The following is a 25,042-nucleotide window of genomic DNA, read 5'->3' as shown; positions in this document are numbered from 1 at the left end:
TTAACTACTACACAGGTTGTCACTGGCCCCTGACTTCTCAGGAAGGCTGAGAGCCCTTAGGGGAGATGGGGAGCCAAACCAGACACTGTCAGCAGGGTTCCACTGAACTAAAGGGTCTATACCTTGCCCAGGGTTCCCCACTCTCTGTGGCCCTCTACAGATCACAACTCTACCAACAATGCATTAGTGTCTGCATTCTTTCTATATCCCCTCAAATGTTTGTCCCTTTACTTTTCTTTTTATCTTAGCCAGTCTGATAGGTATGAGGTGGCACCTCAGAATTGTTTTAATTTGGATTTCTCTAATCAAAAATGATAACAAACATTTTTTCATATGACTAACAGAGTTTTGATTTGTTTGTCTGAAAAATAACTATTTATATCTTTTCGCAATTTATCGATTGGAGAATAATTCTTATTCTCATAAATTTGACTCATGTTCTCAGGGAAAATTCACTACTTCCTGTGTCAGCCCATTCTACTTTTCTTCCATGGAGCTGAAATCTGACTGCATTGTTTCCTCTTCCCATTGGTCCTAGGTTTTCACTGTAGAATCACACAGAATGAATTGAATCCACATGCCACACGAGAAACCTCCAGGTACTTGAAAACATTTATGATATACATTGTTGGAATCCTAGTGTTAACTCACCTTGAAACAAGGTACTAAGTGGAACTGAGAAACAATGCTTGTGTTCACATCTGTACTCACTGGAGTTCACACGTTTGGGAGATTTCATGGTTTAGTATGAGATATCTGAATTCACACCTCCCTTGAAGCTCTCAGGGCCAGAGAGCATGCTGGGAGATATCCCATAATCCCTCTCTCGAGATCCTATATAAGAAACAGACAGAGGTTCTCTCTGGGAGAAAGCAGGTTACTTGGGAACATTCCCAGGGGTCGGAGAGGAGCACTCTGGGAGGAAGCCCACAAGCCCTCTCTCAGAGGCAAGAGACATTCATTCCATCTTTGTGCTGGCTGGAGGCTGAAGGGAGCAGAGACAAAGGACTAGTTGTAAGGGCTCTTGGAACCAAGCAGAGAGATAGGCCTCTGAGCTAACCGGGCCCAAGGAAAGAGACAAGACTTGGAAGGAGAAAATAAAGGTTTCCATTTTATCAGCGGGCTGCATTTTGGGTGATTATTACTTTTAACTGAAACTAAGGCTGCCTCCAGAAAACCTCCCCAAGAAACCTTCTCTCAGAGAACCATTTTATTATTATATTTAAAGAAGCAAAACACCACAATACATCATAAGCGTTTTCTTCTCCAAAGTAAATGTTTATAGTTCCTTCAACTCCTGTATGGCATGATGAATATTCTTATTGTCTTCTAAGTTAAAGGACTCCTCAGCAACAGATGTAGCAAACGTTATTAAATAACTGCTGTGTGCCAAGCACTATGTTGGAGTGCTAGACATATCAAAAATGTCTGGAAATCCCTATTCTTGATGTATATATGTGAGTATATACTACTTTTAATTCATCTGGTAAAATAATTTATTCTACATTAATACCACTACCATCATTTCTTCCCAATAAAGGGTACCCTGCCATACATGGATTTATATAGCTATGCAAAGATATAACCCATCAGTGACTCAGTAAAGACCATGTAAATTGTTCAAATATGCATAAAAGGTCTGTAGGCAAGCTATTTAACAAAGAACACAATAAATTAACTTAATGTTGTTCAAATTTGGGACGGAAAAATAATTTATTGTTTACCCATTAGGGAATCTTGTGGGTCTTTGTAATACAGAGAAATTTAATTTTCTTCTGAAATTTTTAATTATTCCTCCTAGCCAAAAAGGACCATATCATTAACCTCAAAGGAATGCTAATAAACAAAAATACTTTCAAAGCTTTATTAAGTTCAATTAATTGGTTGTAACAGTCTAATTTTGTCATGCTTTGGTAACCAGTATATTGTAAGTAATTCTGATGATCTCACATTCAGTTGAGCAAAAATATTTGCATACTAAAGCAAAAATGAAGTTATCTTGGTAATTAATAAAATCAGTCGCCTGTGTAGTATTTGTGATAAATGAGTTTATTAACCTGTTTTTTAAAACTTTATTTTAAGGCACCATACTATAGAAGAACAAATTTTTTGTATAAATCAGTATACTTCCAGATTCATTTTTTTTTTACCTTTAGGACACATCACGAATAACTTTTCTTATAACAAAATTTTAAATAGAATCGTCATAATGTAGCTCTGTGTATTAATTGTATGATTGTAATCTTAAGTTCCCAGAACATAGCCATAACTTTGGGGTTCACAACCTCATTTATTTTCTGATTTTTCCTAACATTGTTAACATTGTATTAAAACTAGTAGAGACCAAAATCCCATTATAAAAGTCAAGACATGGCTATTAATACTGTCAGCAAGGTTCTGTGACATTTTTTCCCTAGCTCTCCTACTGCTTCTGGAAAAGACGTCACACAACAACCTGATGCTTGCAGATACCATCTTTGTCTCTTCTGTGGACTGTACGTTGTCCTACTATATCAGAACAAAACTCATGGAGAGCAATGGCTATTTCATTTATATATATATATATCTCCAGAATTTCACAGAATGCTTTTCACTTGTAATAGTTTCAGTCTTAACATATTTCCTCCTTTTTCTCACACAGTCAGTGCCCTTATTTAGACCCTCACCACTCAGATAGGTAGAAAAGCCCCTTAATCAATCTCCATGCTTTCAGTTTCACTCCTCTAATATATCATCCACATATCTGCTAAATTCTTATTCCTGAGATGGAGACATGACTGTTTTGGCTTAAAAAACTTCAATATGCTCTCATCCACTGTCCCCTAACTTTCTGAACCTTTACCACTCCCTCAATATTCTCTGGATGTGTGTGTTGTTTGTTCTGTTATAATATGAAGTCCTGAAAAGTAGAGGCTCTTTGATTTTGCATTTGAATCCCCAGTTAGCACAGAGCCGATATCAATTAAATGACTTGCCTAGGTTGACATAACTATTAAGTGTCCAAAGTCAGATTTGAATTCAGGTCATCCTGACTCCTAGTCAGTCATCGTATCTTTTGTGCCACTTTGTTGTGTGAGTTATTTGTTGAAAGCAATGGTTCTCTTTTTTTGCCTATGATTATTTCCTTAGTTGCTTTGATTTGTCTCAATGCTGTAGTTTTCTTCTAGCATATAGTTAAATGATAGTGTAACAATAGGCATCCATCACTTTCCTTGTAATCTTATTGAAAAGACAGATCTCCAACAACTATTACCTATCATGTTTTTTCTTTCTTATTTTAAATAGGAAAAGTTCATTTATTTTTTTTAAATTTTGATTTCTAGTGTTTCTAAAAGAATAGGATATTCACTTTTATTAATTCAGCTACTATTGAATTGATCATGGTTTTATTCTTTTTTTTCTGTTAATATGGTCTCTTGTGTATAGTTTTCCTTATGTTCAATTGAGGCTTTCTTGGTGTATGAATTAAAATTTGATCTTAGTGCACAATCCTTGTAATGTGTTGTTTTAACTTTTGGCCAACATTTTATGGAATATTTTTGCTTCAAAATTCATTAGGGCTATTGATCTATAGCTTTCTTTTTTCTCCTTTATCTGTATCTGGGTGTGGTATATAAATGATAGTTGTATCAGAAAGAGAATTTGGAAGCATTCCTTCTTTTCCATTGTATATAGTTATACTGGAATTAAGTGGTCTTTGAACGTTTCATAGAATTTACTTGTAAAATCGCTTTTAATAGTGCATTTTATACTTTCTAATTTTTTGGTTTGTTTTCAGAATTTTTACTTTAATGTTTATTTAGAAATTAGATTTCTATCTTTTTAGAGTTCTTTCATTATGTGCCCAATTTCTTGATCTGTTCTTTTACCCTTTTATTGATGAAAACATTAAGAAATATAAATTTTCACTTATTTAGTTTGAAGGTACCCCATATGTTTTAGTATATTTTCTCCTTGTTGCCATTTTCTTTGAAGGGATTTTTATATTGATTCTAGAATTATTCTTTGACTCACCAGTTCTTTGGCCCCCATTAATTTTTTTTTCTCTTTCTTCAGTGGCCTTTTATTTGGTTGCATTGTGTTAAGGTCAATAAGGATTGCTTAGTATTTATATATTTGTTTCTGAGAGTTTTATGAACTAATGTGTGATCTTTTTTTGTCTAGGTGGCATGCATGCTAAGAAGTATATAAACTCTATCCTGTTACCATTCAATTATCACAAGAGAAATGATTTCTAATTTATGTTTAAGTTCTATTTTGATTCTTAACATCTTTTTATTTTTATCTTCTTTTAAGATTTTAAGTCTTACTATTATGACTTTATTATTTATTTCTCCCTTTGATTTTATTAATTTTTCTTATAGATAAATCTAGATATAGATTCTGTGCTGTTTGTTCAAAGTCCATATATATTATTAAGTATCAATATTGATCCATTATCCATAATGCCTTTAAGGATAATGTAGTTTGACTGATTGTCTTCATCTCATGTCTGTTTTTATACTGACCTTTTCTAAATTCATGATTGTTACTCTTGCTTTTTTTCAGTTTGACTATAGCATAAAAGGTGGCATTCAGTGTCTTCATTTTAACTGTATGTTAATCTTACTTTTCACATATGTTTTATACACTCACTGTTGGATTCTGTTTTTTAAACCATTCTGCTATTACCATACATTTTGTGGGTGCTTTCATTTCGTTTATTTTCACAGTTGTGATTGTTAACTGTGTATTTTTCTCTAGCCTCTTTGTACTTTTTCCTATCTTCAAACCTGTCCTTAATTTTTAATTTGTTATTAAAAGTGATGAAAGAGAAGTTTATCTAACATTGCAGTGACTGACTTCTGTTCCCTTTATCCCATTTGTTGTCACTGGTTTTTACCCTTTTTTCCTCTTAATTTCCCCTTCCAATTCTCTCCTCCAACATGTATTTGCTTTGCTTGTGACTGTTCCTTCATCTTTTTTTGCCTTTCTTCTTAAACTCCCCCTGCTTGCGTCTCTTGTTCTCATCTTTTTTTTTTCCCATTGATATCAATATATTTCTATATATTGTTCTTTGTCTATAGGGATGAGGGTGTATATATGTTGTGTGCTTACCTTTCTTGCTTTGGTTCATATTACATTGGGGGATTATGTTTCTGTCAAACTCTGCTCCTACAATTCTAGATGGTATGAGTATGTCCTACTTGATTCTCAGAGTGGTGATTATGATTTCTCCAGAAATTAGCTTGTCTCTTACTCCTGTTTAGGCCCATATTACCTGCATGTTGGGTTAAATTGGGGTATCTGAATACTAGGTCACACTCTAGTTGCTCTGATACTGGCCTGACTTGTGCTTCAACTGAGGCTCCCACTTTTGCCTCACATTGGAAAATGTTCCAGCTTTTTCACTTGCTATTTTCAATTTCACTTTGTCTTCACTCATCACCATTCAGTGATTTCACAGGATTCTGGCAATCCTTTATGAAATCCTTCTGAATTTAATAGAAGAGTTTATCACTGATGATCTTTGGTTTTCTTTATCATTTTTCTCTTTTTGATGCATTTTTAGATCTTAATTAGAATGTTTGTGAGATGGTTTGATCTTCTTTAGGTTTTAACACACTGTTATGTGACATTTAAGGATTTTCCATAGTTTTGCTGTTAAGAAAAATTACCTTCTGCAGTTGTGAACCTCATTCACAGTTAGTGAGTTTGATGTAATCTGCACTGTTATTCACAAACAGGACTATCTAAAGAGAATTTTTGTTGAAGCGGTCTTCAGGAGAGTGGAACAATCATTTGTTTTAAGATTTTAACAACAAAGTTCAGTATCGTTTTCTTGATATTAAAAACCTGCATTTTTATTACCCACAAAAGCTTGATCATTTGAGATGTAAATCTTTTATATAGAAGTACCAACATGGTCAGAATCAAACTTAATAATATCGGTAGAGTTTTTGTCTTTAGAATCATATCAGCAGTTTTTTTTTTTAATAAGGAACTTAGAAGTGAAGTTCTTTTGTGGTTTCTTCATAGAAGACAGAATCTCAGAGTTAAATTAATAAGTCTTTGTTTAATACCTTCCATAATCTTAAGCTAACCCATTATGCCCAAAATGGAATGAAATTATGGCTGTACTCTTCCAAAGCATGTTGCAATAAAGTAAATTATTTCTTTAATCCAGTTATTATTCAGATATTTTTAGCTTAAACCATAGGCTAATTTTTCTACTCCATTAAAAAATAGAATAGGCAATAAAGTTAAGTTTGAAATTCCTTCTAACCTTACATTCTCCACACTACTTCACATAATGAATGTGGAATTATAGGGATATAGATTTCAGGTCAGAAAGTTAAGTATTCCACAGGGCAGGGCAGACTGTGGTACCTTGGAAGAGATAAGATTGATGTAGAAGAGGAGGACTGCCCACAGCGTCAGAAACTTCCAAAGAGCACAAAAAATGGGCAGAATTCAATTGAATTGGACTGGGATTCATTAAGAGCTTACTACTATATGTGCCAGAGACTGGGCTTTGTGCTAAGGATGAAAATTCAAAAACTAAATAGTTCCCACACTTAAAGAGCTTATATTCTTCTAGCAGGCAATGATATTACATAGATAAATAAATACAGAGTATATACAGAGCAAAGAAAGATTAATTTTAGAGAAAGGCCAGCTCTGTTTGAGTCTCTGATGATTCACAGCCAGGGTGGTGTTCTTCTGAGCAGTCAATTTTAGTCCCTATGTTTGAGATGTGACAGATTCCTAATTAGGTGTGAGAGGCTGCCACCTCAAATTGACATTCTACGCAGGAAGTCGCATAAACTTTGTTGAGAAGCCCAGAATATCCATGTGGCTATGGAATAGAAAAAGCACCTAGGACCAAAGCTAGTGGAACCAAATAAGGAAATCCAATTCTTCTCCAATTAATTAGCTGTGCAGTCACTGACAAACCACTTCTCTCCTAGCAACTCCTAGCAGTTTTTACATCTATTAAAAATATGATCAGCTAAGATGAGTCACTTGGAAACCTTCTTCGTCTTTGCAAGAATTAGCTGAATTCTGTTGCATTTTGGACATTTGAGGAGATTTGAGGATGGTGCTATGGACACTTGTTTTCTGAAATCTAAAAGCTCTCTAGGGCTGCTTTTCCCCCAGTCCATTCATTCATGCATGCATGCATATGTGCACCCTTCCCACAAAAGGTTTGTGTTTTTAATGTAATGTTGCTGTAAAATATATATAATGCAAAATCACTACTATAAAATGCTTTATGGCTTCTGTTCACTTGACAGCATGGGAAATGACAACCAAGCAGGGATGTGTGTACTTATTGGCTTGGGGTAACACTCCAATGTGATTCCTCTGGAAATGTGATTTTTAGGGGCTGAGTCCTTTTTTCTAGCCTTCTGGTAGCATTTATGAAAAGAGAAGCAAGTAGCTCATATTTAAATATCTAAAATTAAATTATGAGCAGATTCTGTGTTACTACTTTTTATTCTTGTTGGCAAAGGAGAGCAGGAAAGGGTGTGACAATAGAAACTAGATACACTCTGAATTGAAAAGAGGATCCAACTTGGCCTAGATTTCTCTTAGTAATTTTGTTCATCCTACAGTTAATGAACACCTCCTACAGTAGACATGGGAGGTTATATGTACTTAATTAAAATAAGCCAAACGCATATATTCCAAAATATCACTCAGTCAATGATAAGGGTGTGAGATTCACAGAAAGCCAACTCTGTAATCATTTTCTCAAAGACGATGCAAATCTTTATTTAGAATAGCTTTGGAGGCAGCTAGATGGCGCAGTGGATAGCACACCAGCCCTGAAGTCAAGGTTAAATATGTTTCAGGCAGTGTGCTAAGTGTTTAATACATTTTATTTCATTTGATTCTCTTAACCTTTTATTATCATCATCCCCATTTTACTGTTGAGGAAACTGAGGCAAATAGAGATTAAGTGACTTATCTATGATGACACACTTAGTAACGGTCTCTTATACCAGATTTGGACCTGAATTCAAATGTGGCCTCAGACCCTTAACACTTCCTAGCTGTGTGACCCTGGGCAAGTCACTTAACCCCAATTGCCTCGGGGGTGGAGGGGAAGCTTTTTAGCTGCTCAGTTATTTTGTTAAATCCAAATAACATGCAATTACCTTAAGGCTAGAAAGTTACATGAAAGTTTTGATGGTCCCTTACTGGTCTGAGTTTAAAATCCACATGTTTGCTTTAAATCTGGTTATTGACTTCATTAACTTAAAGCTTTGGTGAACATCTCTCAATGCTAAGCTTGGTGAATGCCATTTTGGAACAGCTCCATCTAAACTCTCAATTCTGCTATCTTTAAAAAGAGAACTTAGTGCTTTTTATCCAAGAGTCCGTCTTGGGCTTTCTTTCCCAAATCTACAAACTCTTGATTATTTTCTGCTACACTTCCTATTACTTTGATGCAAGTCCAAAGAATCTAAGCAGTAAGTGTAATAATGTATGCTATGTATTTTTCACACTTATACAGAGGCACTTAATTTATGGCAGGTTTTCATATCCATGGCTTTGTTTTAATAGTCAATAGCTAATTCCTATAATTATTCAGGTGACTTATGGAGAGAGTTTTGTTACTAAACGAGTGAAAAAATTATCTATTTTTCTGCCATGAAGGCAGTACTATATAATGGCTAGAAAACTAAATTTGTTATTTTTTTCCAGCAAATGGTATGGCATCCAATATTTTATTGAGTTTTTTATTAAATCTTTTTATTTTTCAAAATATTTGCATCGGATAATTCTTCGATATTAACCCTTGCAAAACCTTGTGTTCCAATTTTTCTCCCCTTCTGCTATTCCCTTCGCTAGATGGCAAGTAGTCCAATATATGTTAAATGTGGTACAAATATGTTAAATCCAAGATGTGAGTACATGTTTTTACAGTTATCTTGCTTCACATGGAAAATCAAATCAACCTGGAAAAAATAAGAGAGAATAAAATGCAAGCAAATAAAAACAAAAAGTGAAAATGCTTTGTTGTGAACCACATTCAGCTCCCACAGTCTTCTCTCTGGGTGTAGATGGCTCTCTCCATCACAAGATCATTGGAACTGGTTTGAATCATCTCATTTTTGAAGAGAGCCACATCCATCAGAATTCACCATTGTATAATCTTGTTGTTGAAGTGGACAATGATTTCCTAGTTCTGCTCATTTCACTTAGTGTAAGTTCATGTAAGTCTCTCCAAGCCTCTCTGTATTCATCCTGCTGGTCATTTCTTACAGAACAATAATATTCCATAACATTCATATACCACAATTTACCCAGCCATTCTCCAACTGATGGGCATCCATTCAGTTTCCAGTTTCCGGCCACTACAAAAAGGACTGCGTCAGACATTATTTTGCACATGTGGGTCCCTTTCCCTCCTTTAAGATCTCTTTGGGATATAAGCCCAGTCGAAACACTGCTGGGTCAAAGGGTATGCACAGTTTGATAATTCTTTGGTCATAGTTCCAAATTGCTCTCCAGAATGGTTGGATCTGTTCACAATTCCATCAACAATGTATCAGTGACCTAGTTTCCTGATCAAAAAGGAAAAAAAAAACTGAGAAAAAAAATGCAAGCAAACAACAATAAAAAGCATGAAAATGTTATGTTGTCTTCCACACTCAATTCCCACAGTCCTCTCTCTGGGTGTAGATGGCTCTCTTCAGCACTGAACAGTTGGAACTGTTTTGAATCACCTCATTGTTGAAGAGAGCCATGTCCATCAAAATTGATCATCGTATAATCTTGTTGCCGTGTATATGTTCTCTTGGTTTTCCTCACTTTGTCATTGTTAAATTATCTATGCTATGTTTAAATGTAATGAAGTCTCCTTGTTATCTTTCCTGATGACATTTCTTGTTACCATTACTTTATGGACAAATAAAGAATATTGAAATGATAGGTTTTTATTTTTATTTTATTTACAAGTTATATGCATGGGTAATTTTTCAGCACTGACAATTGCCAAACCTTTGTTTCAATTTTTCCCCTCTTTCCCCCCACCCCCTCCCCCAGATGGCAGGTTGACCAATACATGTTAAATATGTTAAAGTATATGTTAAATACAACATATGTATACCTGTCCAAACAGTTATTTTGGTGTACAAAAAGAGTCTGACTTTGAAACAGCATACAATTAGCCTGTGAAGGAAATCAAAAATGTAGGCAGACAAAAATATAGGGATTGGGAATTCTATGTAATGCTTCTTAGTCATCTCCCATAGTTCTTTCTCTGGGTATAGCTTGGTTCAGTTCATTACTGCTCTATTGGAACTGATTTGGTTCATCTCATTGTTGAAGATGGCTAGGCTTTGATTTTTAACTTTGGTTTTTCTTTTCTTTAAATCCTTTTAAGTGGATAGAGCCAAGATGGCAGAGTTAAGGCAGGGACTTGACCAATTTTTTTAAAAAAAATTTAATTTCGAAAAAAATTTCTTTAAACATTATCCCTTGCACTCACTTCTGTTCCAATTTTTTCCCTCCCTCCCTCCACCCCCTCCCCCAGATGGCAAGCAGTCCTATACATGTTAAATATGTCACAGTATATCTTAGATACAATATATGTGTGCAGAATCGAACGGTTCTCTTGTTGCACAGGGAGAATTGGATTCGGAAGGTATAAATAACCCAGGAAGAAAAATTAAAATGCAAACAGTTTACACTCATTTCCCAGTGTTCTTTCTCTTGGTGTAGCTCTTCTGTCCATCCTTGATGAATTGAAACTGAGTAAGACCTCTTTGTTGAAGAAATCCACTTCTATCAGAATACATCCTCATAGAGTATCTTTGTTGAAGTATATAATGATCTCCTGGTTCTGCTCATTTGACTAAGCATCAGTTCATGTAAGTCTCGCCAAGCCTCTCTGTATTCATCCTGCTGGTCATTTCTTACAGAACAATAATATTCCATAACATTTATATACCACAATTTACCCAACCATTCTCCAATTGAAGGGCATCCACTCGTTTTCCAGTTTCTAGCCTCTACAAACAGGGCTGCCACAAACATTTTGCCACATACAGGTCCCTTTGCCTTCTTTAGTATCTCTTTGGGATATAAGCCCAGTAGTAGCACTGCTGGATCAAAGGGTATGCACAGTTTGATAACTTTTTGGGCATAATTCCAGATTGCTCTCCAGAATGGTTGGATCTATTCACAACTCCTCCAACAATGCAGCAGTGTCCCAGTTTTTCCACATCCCCTCCAACATTCATCATTATTTTTTCCTGTCATCTTAGCCAATCTGACAGGTATGTAGTGGCATCTCAGAGGTGTCTTAATTTGTATTTCTCTGATCAATAGTGATTTGGAACACCCTTTCATATGAGTGGAAATAGTCTCAATTTCATCATCTGAAAATTGTCTGTTTATATCCTTTGACCATTTATCAATTGGAGAATGACTTAGTTTCTTATAAATTGGAGTCAATTCTCTATATATTTTGGAAATGAAGCCTTTCTCAGAAACTTTCACTGTGAAAATGTTTTCTGTTTGTTGCTTCCCTTCTAATCTTGTTTGCATTAGTTTTGTTTGTACAAAGGCTTTTTAATTTGATATAATCAAAATTTTCTATTTTGTGATCAATAATGATCTCTAGTTCATCTTTGGTCACAAATTCTTTCCTCCTCCACAAGTCTGAGAGGTAAACTATCCTATGTTCCTCTGATTTATTTTATAATCTCATTCTTTATTCCTAAATCATGGACCCATTTTGATCTTATCTTGGTATACGGTGTTAAGTGTGGGTCCATGCCTAATTTCTGCCATAATAATTTCCAGTTTTCCCAGCAGGTTTTGTCAAACAGTGAGTTCTTATCCCAAAAGCTGGAGTCTTTGGGTTTGTCAAACACTAGATTATTAAAGTTATTGATCGTTTTGTCCTTTAAACCTAACCTATTCCACTGAACAACTAGTCTACTTCTTAGCCAATACCAAATAGTTTTGGTGACTGCTGCTTTATAGTATAGTTTTAGATCTGGTACAGCTAGGCCACCTTCATTTGATTTTTTTTTCATTAATTCCCTTGAAATTCTCTACCTTTTGTTCTTCCATATGAATTTTGTTGTTATTTTCTCTAGGTCATTAAAATAGTTTTTTGAGAGTCTGATTGCTATAGCACTAAATAAATAGATTAATTTAGGGAGTATTGTTATCTTTATTATATTCGCTCGGCCTATCCAAGAGCACTTAATATTTTTGCAATTATTTAAATTTGGCTTTGTGTGGAAAGTTTTTTGTAATTTTGGTCATATAATTCCTGACTTTCCTTTGGTAGATAGATTCCCAAATATTTTATGCTACTGACAGTTATTTTGAATGGAATTTCTCTTTGTATCTCTTGCTGTTGGATTTTGTTGGTGATGTATAAAAATGCTGAGGATTTATGTGGATTTATTTTATATCCTGCAACTTTGCTAAAGTTATGAATTATTTCTAATAGCTTTTTTGTAGAATCTCTAGGGTTCTCTAAGTATATCATCATATCATCTGCAAAGAGTGATAGTTTGCTTTCCTCATTCCCTACTCTAATTCCTTTAATCTCTTTCTCAACTCTTATTGTGGAGGCTAGCGTTTCTAATACAATATTGAATAATAATGGTGATAGTGGGGAACCTTGCTTCACTCCTGATCTTACTGGGAAATGTTCCAGTTTTTTCCCCATTGCGTATGATGCTTACTGACGGTTTTTAATATATGCTCCTGACTAGTTTCAGGAAAATCCATTTATTCGTATCCTCTCAAGTGTTTTTATTAGGAATGGATCTTGGATTTTATCAAATGCTTTTTCTGCAACTATTGAGATGATCATATGGTTTTTGTTGATATGGTTATTGATATAGTCAGTTATGCTAATAGTTTTCCTAATATTGAACCAGCCCTTCATTCCTGGTATAAATCCTACTTGGTCATGGTATATTATCCTGGGGGTGATTTTCTGTAATCTTTTTGCTAATATTTTATTTTAGATTTTAGCATCAATATTCATTAGGGAGATTGGTTTATAATTTTCTTTCTCTGTTTTCAACCTACTTGGTTTAGGTATCAGTACCATGTCTGTGTCATAAAAGGAATTTGGTAGGACTCCTTCATTCCCTTTTTTTTTCAAATAGCTTTTATAGCATTGGGGCCAATTGTTCTTTAAATGTTTGGTAGAATTCACATGTACATCCATCTGGTCCTGGGGATTTTTTTCTTAGGGAGTTGATTAATAGCTTGTTCTATTTCTTTTTCTGAAATGGGACTATTCAAGCAATTTACTTCCTCCTCTGTTAATCTGGGAAGCCTATTTTTTGGAGGTAGTCATCCATTTCACTTAGGTTATCAAATTTATTGGCATAGACTTGGGCAAAGTAACTCCTTATTATTGCTCTAATTTCCTCTTCATTGGTGGAAAATTCCCCCTTTTCATTTTTAAGATTAACAATTTGATTTTCCTCTTTCCTTTTTCTAATCAGATTTATGAAAGGTAGATCTATTTTATTGATTTTTTTTTCATAAAATCAACTCTTAGTTTTATTTATTAATTCAATAGTTTTTTTTTTACTTTCAGTATTATTAATTTCTCCTTTTAATTTTAGAATTTCAAGCTTAGTATTTGATTGGGGATTTTTAATTTGGTCTTTTTCTAGCTTTTTAAGTTGCAAGCACAGTTCATTGATCTTTTCTTTCTCTATTTTATTCAAGTCAGCCTCTGAAGATATACAAGTTCCCCTTATTACTGCTTTGGCTGCATCCCACACATTTTGGTATGATGTCTCACCATTGTCATTATCTTGAGTGAAATTATTAATTTTGTCTATAATTTGCTGTTTAACCCAATCATTCTTTAATATGAGATTATTTAGTTTCCAATTACTTTTTGTTCTATTTACCCCTAACTTTTTGTTGAATGTAGTTTTATTGCATTGTGGTCTGAAAAGAAAGCATTTGCTATTTTTGCTTTCCTGCATTTGATTTTGAGGTCTTTATGTCCTAATATATGGTCAATTTTTGCATAGGTTCCATGAACTGCTGAGAAAAATGTATACTCCTTTCTGTCACCATTCAGTTTTCCCCCGAACTTGCCCAATTTCTCCCCCTACCTGTTCCAAATTCCTTTAAATAATAACTCCAATCAAATTTTAGAACATTAAAACACCCAAAAATATGGAGTAGAACATTTTCCAGTTAAAGGCAAATTACAATCTCATTAGAAAAGGTCTGTGGAACCAGGGTGGGAGCTCAGTGCACAGCCCCAGAACTTGCTGGCCCCAGCTTTTGCCTGGACCCCAGTGTCAGTGAGGCAAGATTTCTGAATCAGCAGCAATACTGGAGGCTTCTGGATCTCTCAGCCCTGAGACACCAGAGAGAATTTGGAAAGTCAACAGAAAAGGTCTGTGGCAATGGGATGGGAACCTGGTGTGCAGTCCCAACACAGCCATGATCAGAGGAGCCCCAGCCCTTGCCAGCATGATAGAACTTGTGAAGATAACATATTTTAAAATCAGCAGGAGTCCAGAGTTCAGGTTAGGGGGAAATCGTCAGTCTTTATTCTCAGTGAAGAAGGATCAGAGGTGGAAGAGAATCTGCGATAGCAATGTGTGCAGCTGAGTCAAGAATCTAGCTAGACCCGCAGCCACACAACCAGCAGCCAGGAGAATGGACTCAGACCCAATCTCTCCCAGCTTCTCTTCCTGTTCCTCTCTCTGCCTCCACCCACCAAAATCGTCATTTCCTGTACAACACATCAGGACTTGCACAGAGAGTGGGCAGGGACCATTCTTTATCCAATCATGTATATTAATAGAGTATAGCCCAATTACTATTTAGCCTCACATACTTGGGACCTCAGTGCATCAACTCAAACCTCAGCCCATTACATCTCCCACTTTCTTTTATTTTAGAACACAGGTGGTCATGCCATCCCCTGACTCCTCAGGGAGGTCAGAGCCCCCAAGGGGAGGTGATCACAGCCTCCCTAACTTCTCAGGGAAGGAGGTGAAAGCACCGAAATGGAGGTGATCACAGCCTTCCTGACTTCTCAGGAAAGGCAGTGAAAGCACTAAAAGGAGATGATCACGCCCTCCTGACATCTCAGGAAGGAGATGAAAAGCACCAAAGGGAAGTGGGGTTTCTAGCGGTTTCTGGGCTGAAGGGTCTTGTATGCACAAACTCATCAGCATGGAGGTTTAACACAAACATAGCAATAACGCAGAGGCTATTGGAATGACTCTCCCACAGTCAGTGCAGGCTCGATGTGGTGAAACAAACATGGTTGTACATGCCGTAGTGGAATAGCAAACAATATAAATCAACATGGTGTTGGAAAAGATCACCAGAAGTCCTAGAAGGAGGGTATTAAACAACAGTCACACATACGCCTTCTTCAGCAAAGAGATAGTCCAAAACCAATCTATTGTCCATTGTTTCAATGTCAGGAATCCAATGATCCCCCTGAGTTTTGAAGTCCTGCAAAGTCTTTTTTTATGTGTTAGGGAATCCAATGATTCCAGCAGATTTTGAAGTCCTGTAACAGGCTTATCATTTCTCAGAGAATCCAATGACTCCGAGAGTTTTCAAGTCCTATGTCTCAGAGAATAATGATTCCTGAGGGTTTTCAAATCCTACAATCTTTGATGTCCATGAGTCAAACGCCATAACTGCCACGCTCTTTCAATGGTAGCACAATCAGCAACAGAACCACCCGATATTTCTTGGTCTTCTCCTTTGTTTCAAGGGTCTGCTCCATCTTCTGCAATGGACAATGCAGAATATGGCTCAATTGGCATCCATCTGATTCCTTCTCCACCTCCACAGATACAAAGCAAACCCTCTCCCCAAAAGCGTTAGCCTATCTGGTCCTTTCCATTCACCACTTTCTGGGTCTCTCCACATCACCTGGAATTATCTAAAGATAGTGGAGCTGCTCCAACTGGACACTGACCTTCCATGGGTTATAAAACCTGTCTGCCAGAGCCAGTGCATCTTTGTCAAAAATCAAAAGTTAATAGTATAAAGGCTAGATTTAGAAGTTCTCTAGGTTACCTGTGGCTCCCCTTTCTTTTGTTTTGGAGGAGTGTCTTAATATCTCTATTTCTCCTCTCTACTTTGCCTGTCCTTGAGGATTGAAAGGTATGCCCGTGGTGTTAAAATCTTATACTGTGCACAAAAGTGTGCAAATGTTTTGAAGTATAAGGAACCATTGTCTGTTTTATTGCTTTTGGCACACCTGTAACAAACCAAGTCTCATTTTTTAACCCTAATTGCTGTAAAAGTCTCTTCCCACAGATTGATGGGGATTTTTTCTACTATAAAGGGTAAAAACTCCTGTTTTGCCTTCAAAAGTCCATCTCATAGGGGCAGCACCAAGCTTCAGCTGCTATTGATCCTCCTACACCAGACATGTAGGTGTCTGCTTTAATCTTTTGGCCAGTGACTGGGCCAATTGGCACCTCAATGACCGTCCGATCTGCACCAGTGTCACCAGTCCTTCCAGTGGAAGGCCATTTATATAGATCATGAGCATAGGTCGGTCAGTTATTACTGCTGTCAATATATTGCTGGATTTTGTGATCTGAAATCGGATCTGGGTGACTATCATAGCTGCTTATTAGTTCTATAGGAGTAAACCTGATGCTACTATTTCTCCTGGGTGATAAGTCCACATTGTTGCCTGTATTGGTGACTGGGATATTATCTACACATTCCCGTTTCCCACATCAGTTTGTGGATGGACACTGTTTTGACGTACTCTCAGGAGGTAAAATGGTCAAACCTACTGTGCCTGGAGGCAAGGGATCCATAGGCTGGAGGAACAGATTTCCACCTCTCCAGGGGTATCCAGTTGTCTCAGCTGCATACAACTCTATTCTCCTAATTGTAATCCCTTTCTCCCATCAGGTAGCTTCCTGGCTGATTAATTGGGTAATCCCTTTCTCCCATCATATGGCTTCCTGGCTGATTGGTCATGTCTGGATATTGGACTTCTAGGCACTCTCTGGGTGCACCATTGGCTGCCATCATGCCCCAAGTGTTTTTTGCCTGGGGCCCTGGGGCTGGGCCCCTCATCCCGTTTCCTTGAACCTGTCTACATTCTGAGGCCCAATGGAAGCCTCTGTTGCATTTTGGACATGGGGTACTGGGTCTGGTTCTCCCACCCTGTCCTTTCACTCTGCCTCTATACCAACATTGAGCTTTCAGATGCCCTACTTTACCACACTGAAAGCATTGACATGTCTCTCTAGAAGTCACTTGCCAGAAGGGACCCTGTCTACCCATGTTGGGATCTTGGGAAGTCTGCATCATAGTCTGGCTATAAAAGGCAGTTGTGCCCACTGTGGCACAGCGTCTTATGAACTCGTCTAAAGGAGCATCCTTGCGCAATCCTAGCATAATCCTTCTGCACACCTCATTAGCATTTTCCTTAGCAAGTTGCCTTATTAAAACATCTGTTGATGAATTTTCCCCATTAGTTCTTGTGATAGCAATCTGCAAACGTCCCACAAAGTCAGCAAAGGGTTCATCTAGCCCTTGTGTTATTTTTGTGAAGGCCTCACCTTTGTCATTTTTATTGTGAATCGAAGTCCACACTTTGATAGCATTAGCATCAATGTGCTCATATGCTGCTACTGGATAATTAATCTGTGTTGTGACGTCTGCATAGGGACCTATACCTGTTAGTAGGTCACAGGTGATTGCAGCATGAACAGCATTTTGACTATTTTGTTGAGCTTGTATCCTACAGAGCTCACTATATTCAGAAAGCCACATGTAATTTTGTCCAGGTTCTAGGCATACTCTTGCTATAGATTTCCAGTCATTAGGAGTCAAGATTTCAAAAGCCAAATTCTGTAATAGCATCTTAACATAAGCTGATGTAGCCCATAAAGAGTGAAGCCTTTTCAGGTCTTTGATGATTTCTATGTTAAAAGGGGCGTATCTTCGACTTTGTTGACCAGAGGCATTAAACTGGGAAATTACAGGAAAGATATGTGGTTGGAGCTCTCTGACGTCCACGCCCTTTTCTTTGGCCTTCATTAAGCCCTCTTGTAATCTACTCATAATTGGATACTGGGGATGCTGGGGGGGAGGTGCTGGTGCTGTCACTGCCCCCACTGCCCCTCCTCCCTCCATCCTGGAGGGTGGAGTTGATGGAGGAGATTCAATCACTTGCTCCTGAGGTGGGGCTGAAGCTGCCTCCTGAGGTGGAAAGTCACCACACCCTTGCTCACTTAAGTCTCCATGCCCTGTGGGGATATGGTCATTAATCTCTTCATTGTCTTCCTCCTTAATATCAGGCCTGCCTCTTTGGCTACTCCAAGAGGGAACAATTGGTTTTTTCCTTCTTCTAGGGATAGGGTTTCTTAATGCTAACTGAATTATATTGTATAAACAAAATATCTAGATGGAAATTGAATGAGGACCGTTTTCCTTGTGATATGCAGACATCTGTTGTCCAACCAGGGACCAGATCTCTGGAGAGATCTGCTCCTGCTCTACAAACCAAGGGGAGATGTGGTTTAATGTACCCAGAAGTCTAGCTACCTGTTCCCAAGTTATAAGTAGCCCTTGTACTTCTATCAGCTTAAGCATGCTTTCTATAGCACCACTCGTGGGTGGGGTTGAAGGGGTTGGGGGCAGGGATGGAGAGTTTTTAGCTAGCATTTGTCCCATTTTAGCCAAAAAAAAAATTACTGGTTTAGTTTTTAAGAAAATAAGTTCCCTCTTTGTCTATTAACAATACTCACCCAAGGTCCTGGTCACCGGAGACTTCTTCAGTCCTTGGTTCCCACCGTTGGGCGCCAAATGTGAAGATCGCGTATTTTAAAATCAGCAGGAGTCCAGAGTTCAGGTTAGGGGAAAATCGTCAGTCTTTATTCTCAGTGAAGAAGGATCGGAGGTGGAAGAGAATCAGCGATAGCAATGTGTGCAGCTGCGTCAAGAAGTTAGCTAGACCCGCAGCCACACGACCAGCAGCCAGGAGAATGGACTCAGGCCCAATCTCTCCCAGCTTCTATTCCTGTTCCTCCCTCTGCCTCCACCCACCAAAATCGTCATTTCCTGTACAACACATCAGGACTTGCACAGAGAGTGGGCAGGGACCATTCTTTATCCAATCATGTATATAAATAGAGTATAGCCCAATTACTATTTAGCCTCACATACTTGGGACCTAAGTTCATCAACTCAAACTTCAGCCCATTACAAGAACTCACAACTACAGTGGAGCAGGAACACTTCTTAGCAGCTCCAGGGCAGAACAGGGTATGGTTCTCTGTTCCCTAGAAGGATCTTTGAGGACAATGGCATAAAACCCTTCAAGCTGGGGACAGTGAACCCTTCACCCTGGAAACATAGCCCTACATTAATAGTGATTTAAAATCTGGTATAGGCTAGCAAAATGAACAGAAAGCAAAAAAAAAAAAAAAATTCTGACCATTGAAAGTTATTATGGTGACAAGGAAGATCAAAACACACATTCAGAAGAAGATAACAAAGTCAAAGCTCCTACATCCAAAGCCTCCAAGAAAAAGAGGAATTGGTCTCAGGCCATGGAAGGGCTCAAAAGGGACTTTGAAAATCAAGTATGAGAGAGAAAAATTTTGTTAAGCATCTTGAAATAATTTTGACTTATGGTCAGATAGTGATGAGTCAGCAGATTGTGACCTCACAAACACCATCCCTGACAAATATGGGTAGGGGGACAAGTTTTGTGAAGTCACTCTCTTCTTGATTATACAAATAAGCCAGATCTTGTTTTTCTTCATTCCCAGGGAAGTGAGAAACTGAGAAGGAGGTCATCCTTGGGCCAAGATTAGGTCCTTCATTTCACTGTCCCAGACACTGTCCACTGAAGTGGCTGGGCAGTACAAGAAGTATTGTGGCAATCAGAGAACACTTGGACATCAAGAGAATAAGACAAGTACACTTTTGAGGATAAGAACACCTGCCAGCATCAAGATCAAGACTGGGTAACAGAAGTTAATTGCTAGGGGGAAGAACTGTGAGATCACTCGCTGCCAAGGACATCGGGGAAGATTTTCTCTCAAATCACTAAAGTCAGACATTCCAGGAGTGCAAAGACATTGGCCCACATAAGTAACCTGCTGCCATTGAACACCGGATGATGCATCCTTGCAAATTCCTCTGTCTAAGTTTGACATTTACCTTCATCCTGATTCCACTGGTATCTGCTAGACATTGCTACTACTGTGACATGACAGATGACAGTAACTGCATGGAGAAACCAGTGTACTGTGGGAAAAGGGAAAACTGCTTTATTGCCCGTGGCCTTGCCCTAGGCCTCCCCCGTGTCATCAGTAAAGGCTGTGTGCACGCAATCTTCTGTGGCCGTGACCATCCTATCATGTACTTGGGTGTCACTTATAATCTGACTACTTACTGCTGTCAAGGGGAATTTTGCAATGCAGGTTACCCTGAGGATGTCCAGACTCCAACAGATGCTACCATTGTGGCCGTATTTCTAGCTGGTTTACTCCTGTTGCTTCTTATGTGCTGGCTACTGTAAGATGGAAGTAAAGAATGGATCTCTGTCAGTGGCCTGACTTGCATCCTTTATTTCCCTCCTAAATACCATTTTTTGTGAAGTGGATTAAATTACCTGGAGGTAAAATCTGTGTTTCTCTTCTGTGGTCCTTGGGTAGAGTTAGAAGGTGTCCTCTAAGAATATTCGGAGTGATGCAAAGAGGCCAAAACCTATAAAAGGCTATAATGATTCTGTTTTCTTTTTTTTTTCCTTTAATAGCCTTTTATTTACAGGTTATCATATGCATGGGTAAATTTACAGCACTGAAAATTGCCAAACCTCTTGTTCCAATTTTTCACCTCTTACCCCTCACCCTCTCCCCCAGATGGCAGGATGACCAGTAGATGTTAAATATATTAAAATATAAATTAGATACACAATAAGTATACATGACCAAACCGTTATTTTGCTGTACAAAAAGAATCAGACTCTGAAATATTGTACAATTAGCTTGTGACGGAAATCAAAAATGTAGGTGGGCATAAATATAGGGATTGGGAGTTCAATGTAATGGTTTTTAGTCATCACCCAGAGTTCTTTCTCTGGGCGTAGCTGGTTCAGTTCATTACTGCTCCATTGGAAATGATTTGGCTGATCTCGTTGCTGAGGATGGCCTGGTCCATCAGAACTGGTCATCATCTAGTATTGTTGTTGAAGTATATAATGATCTCCTGGTCCTGCTCATTTCACTCAGCATCAGTTCGTGTAAGTCTCTCCAGGCCTTTCTGAAATCATCCTGTTGGTCATTTCTTACAGAACAGTAATATTCCATAATTTTCATATACCACAATTTATTCAGCCATTCTCCAACTGATGGACATCCATTCAGTTTCCGGTTTCTAGCCACTACAAAGAGGGCTGCCACAAACATTCGTGCACATACAAGTCCCTTTCCCTTCTTTATAATCTCTTTGGGATATAATCCCAGTAGTAACACTGCTGGATCAAAGGGTATGCACAGTTTGATAACTTTTTGAGCATAGTTCCAAACTACTCTCCAGAATGGTTGGATTTGTTCACAACTCCACCAACAATGCATCAATGTCCCAGTTTTCCCGCATCCCCTCCAACAATCATCATTATTTTTTCCTGTCATCTTAGCCAATCTGACAAGTGTGTAGTGGTAAATGATTCTGTTTTCATAGAATAGGAAGAACTTTCGCCTCCTTTATCTTCCCTATAACATAATGCTTCTTTCTCCTTCCTTAGAAACAACATTCCACCCCCTTCCCATCACTGGGTTATCCATGTTCTGAGAAGATTATTTGAGTGATGTTAACCCTGACTCATGAAATCTCCTTCTGAAATATAGTTTTCCAAGCTCTCTGCTCTTTTATAATGGTGGCTGCTAAAGAGTTCTGTGACTCTGATTATACCTTTTTATTTGAATTTTTTTTTTTGTTTCTAGCTGCTTGCAATATTTTTTCTTTGACCTGGAAACTCTGGATTTGACCACAATCTTTCTGGGAGCTTTCATTTTGGAATTTCTTTTAGTAGATAACTGATGGATTTTTCTTTCTTTTTTTTAACTTTACTCTCTGGCAGTTTTTATATAGGATTTATTGAAATATGGTGCACAAACTTGACCTCATTTTTCAGGTGGTTTGTAAATAATTTCTTTCTTTTGATTTGTTTTAATACTTATTGCGATATTGTGGAGTCATTTTTTCTATTTGATCTGTTGTAATTTTCAGGTAGTCAAATTTTCAGAGAATTAAATTACCACTATATATTCTAAGGTACTAATTTTTCTTCACATTTTTTTCTCTTTAGCTTTTCCATTTTGTACCCATATTTTCAGTCTGTTTCTGCTCCCTCTGCCCTCCTTTTCCCTTTTAAACCTCTCTGGTTCTAAGAAATCTGGACACATTTATTTTGTGATTTCTTAAAACATACCTAGGCTTGGTTTTGGTCATGCCTTTCAGGTAGTCCAATGATTCTTAAATCATCTTTCCTTAATCTATATTTAAGGTCAGCTTTTTTATATATGAGATCCTTCATACTTTATTATTCTTCCAATATTTTTATTTCATTTTTGTCTGTCTTATTGTCTTATGGAGTCATTAACTTCTATTTTATTGTTCAACTTCTGTTTGTTGTTGTTTGATTTCCATTTGGTTCATTCAAAGAGCCTGCTGCTAAGCTAACATGTATCTCTTAAGCAGAACTTAATTCTCTTTTTCAGTGAAATTGTTTCTCTTTATTTATTTGTTCATTCTTCCAGACTTACTTCCTGACTTTTAAGTTTGTTTTAGAAGCAAATCCAGTATACTTTCAGAGACTGGCTTTCTTTTGTGTCCTCTTGGCTCCTGCTGCTTTCTTCTGGAATTGAATCTTGCATTTTTCCAAGATCTTAGGGATAGCTGGGAACCTATAAGCTTTCGGTATACCCAAAGTGATATGATTTTGGGCAAAATCTGAGCATTATCTTCCTGGTGAGATCACTCAAGTTTACTGACCTTGGTTTTGGTTTTCAGCAACACAGCTTTGGGTAGATGTGAGACTGCTTCATTCCCATGGTCAGAGTGACACAGACTACTGCTTGATTCTGTACTTTCTTCTTGTTCAGTAGACAACTTACTGCTTGTGACAGCTCTTAGCCCTATGACAGCACCCTTTAGCCCAGGTTTCCTCCTCATTCTATCCTGGATGGGGGCGGGGGATATGTGACAAAGCTGCCATTTATAACCTGTTCTTCTCCCTGCAGAAGTTCAGACCACTTAATGCTAGATCTGGGACCTCTTCTTGACCCATGGCAAAGTAATGAGCAGTTCCTGGCTCAGTCTGTGCTATTAAACTTTGCTCCGTGTGAGTTATTCCTGGCTACAATAGACATCTCTGTCTCCCTGTACAATCTGGACTAGAGAAATTATTCACTGTAATTTGTTTTTATCTTTGATTTTCCAATAAGGACTTTTTCTGCTACATTTTCTAGATCTTTGTAATCTTGTAGGATAGAGCTGAGCTGCACTCTGCATACTTTTCTTCTGCCATCTTATTTGGTTTCTATAAGACTTTTAAAAAAAAATCAAGCCTCCCTTTTTTTTGCCATTATAGTACATGTACCCTAAATTCTTGAAACAAAACAACAAAACCAAAAAGTTGTATGATAGGACTAATATTTGATATAACCATTTTTCCAGACTATGTTCCCCAGCCTGATAATTTCATCTTGACTTTCTTATAACTTAATAATATTCTTGAAGATTTCATTCAAAGTTATCTATTATGCTGCTTAGCTACTTTTTATAATATGTTGTTTAATTTGAACTCCTTGTCAGCTCTCAGAGGTAGGTGGTATTTTGCATATCAGGGAACTGAGGTTCAGTGAGTTAAATTCAGCTGACCACATTGATCTAGTAAAAGTCAGAGGAAAGATACGAATCAGGTTTCTCTGACCCTAAGTCTGGCACTTGATGCACTATCCCATGTTGTCTCTTTTCTTGGCTGTGGCCACTCACACTATATGCTCATAACCCTTGAAATTCAGAAACTGATCACTGGTGGTTTGGTTAGTGAGGCTGGCTACCCGTAAGGTATACCTTGAGATTCATTTTCTTCTTCGAACTGTAAAAACTCAGGTAATGAGATCAATTGTGACCTCCAGCTGTGGAAGAATGTATTGTTATTCCAGCAGCTTTGACCTATTTTACGAAATGACTTTTCTGAATCTTAATGATCCTGACAGTCAGCATTATTTATAGAAATAAAATGAATAAATGCTGAGCATTCAAACAATTTCTAAGCCAATAAATTGCTAGCAGAGTGGAATATATTCTAGGCTGGTGTTATACATACAGTATGCATACATACAAATCTACAGTACATATAAATACCTACAAATGTACACAATATGTGCATATATACACACATATACATATTTTCCCTATAACATATGTACATCTGTGGAAGAGGAAGTATGGCATAATGCAACAGAGTGATGATCTTGAGTTCAAATATCAAGTCTGATTCTAATTATGTGACCATGAATATGTCACTTTTAACCTATTAAATACCTCAAGCAATTACATACAGTTATAATTTATAAACTACTTGCAAGAGAGCTACCCAATTCAAAGGAATTTTCTTGTCACCGAAATTACATCTGGGGTATGGGTGTGGGTGTGCGCTCGCGCACACACGTACCTTGCTTGGGACTTTGACATTGCACAAGTACATTGTGGGTGTCAGTATGTTGACTAACACTTGAGAAATGTTATTACAAGCCATGAACAATCATCACACATTCCTATCTCCCAGAAAGCCAGTTGTATTCAAACTGAATGAGGCTTTTCAGTGACTTTTAATGCTGGGATTTCCACAGGATATTTTGTTGTTTGTTGTTCTGCCTTGTTTTACTCTGGGTCCCACATAAAGAAGCAACTGTTAAATTAGGCATATTCATCTGTTGAGATTCAGATCTTCCATCATTCTCGTTGCACATTTATGTGTGCAGAGATGGGGTACCTAGTGGTACAAGTAATTTGCAACATA

At 37.5% G+C, this 25,042-nt stretch overlaps 1 protein-coding gene across 1 annotated transcript; it reads left to right on the top strand.

The window, feature by feature from the left end:
* Window positions 1-19,758: 19,758 nt before the first annotated feature.
* LOC105751108 (sperm acrosome membrane-associated protein 4-like) lies at window positions 19,759-20,614 on the top strand. Its single transcript, XM_012553522.2, has one exon. It carries the CDS (start codon window positions 20,126-20,128, stop codon window positions 20,528-20,530), a length of 405 nt encoding a protein of 134 aa, XP_012408976.2. The 5' UTR covers window positions 19,759-20,125; the 3' UTR covers window positions 20,531-20,614.
* The last annotated feature ends 4,428 nt before the right edge of the window (window positions 20,615-25,042 follow it).

Source organism: Sarcophilus harrisii, chromosome X (assembly GCF_902635505.1).
Source record: "Sarcophilus harrisii chromosome X, mSarHar1.11, whole genome shotgun sequence".
NCBI classification, from domain to species: Eukaryota; Metazoa; Chordata; class Mammalia; order Dasyuromorphia; family Dasyuridae; genus Sarcophilus; species Sarcophilus harrisii.
This window is presented reverse-complemented; position numbering and strand designations above follow the sequence as displayed.

What these genes read in the sequence shown, in the direction of transcription:
- LOC105751108 (XM_012553522.2), top strand. Translation starts at nt 20,126, where the DNA reads ATGATGCATCCTTGCAAATTCCTCTGTCTAAGTTTGACATTTACCTTC.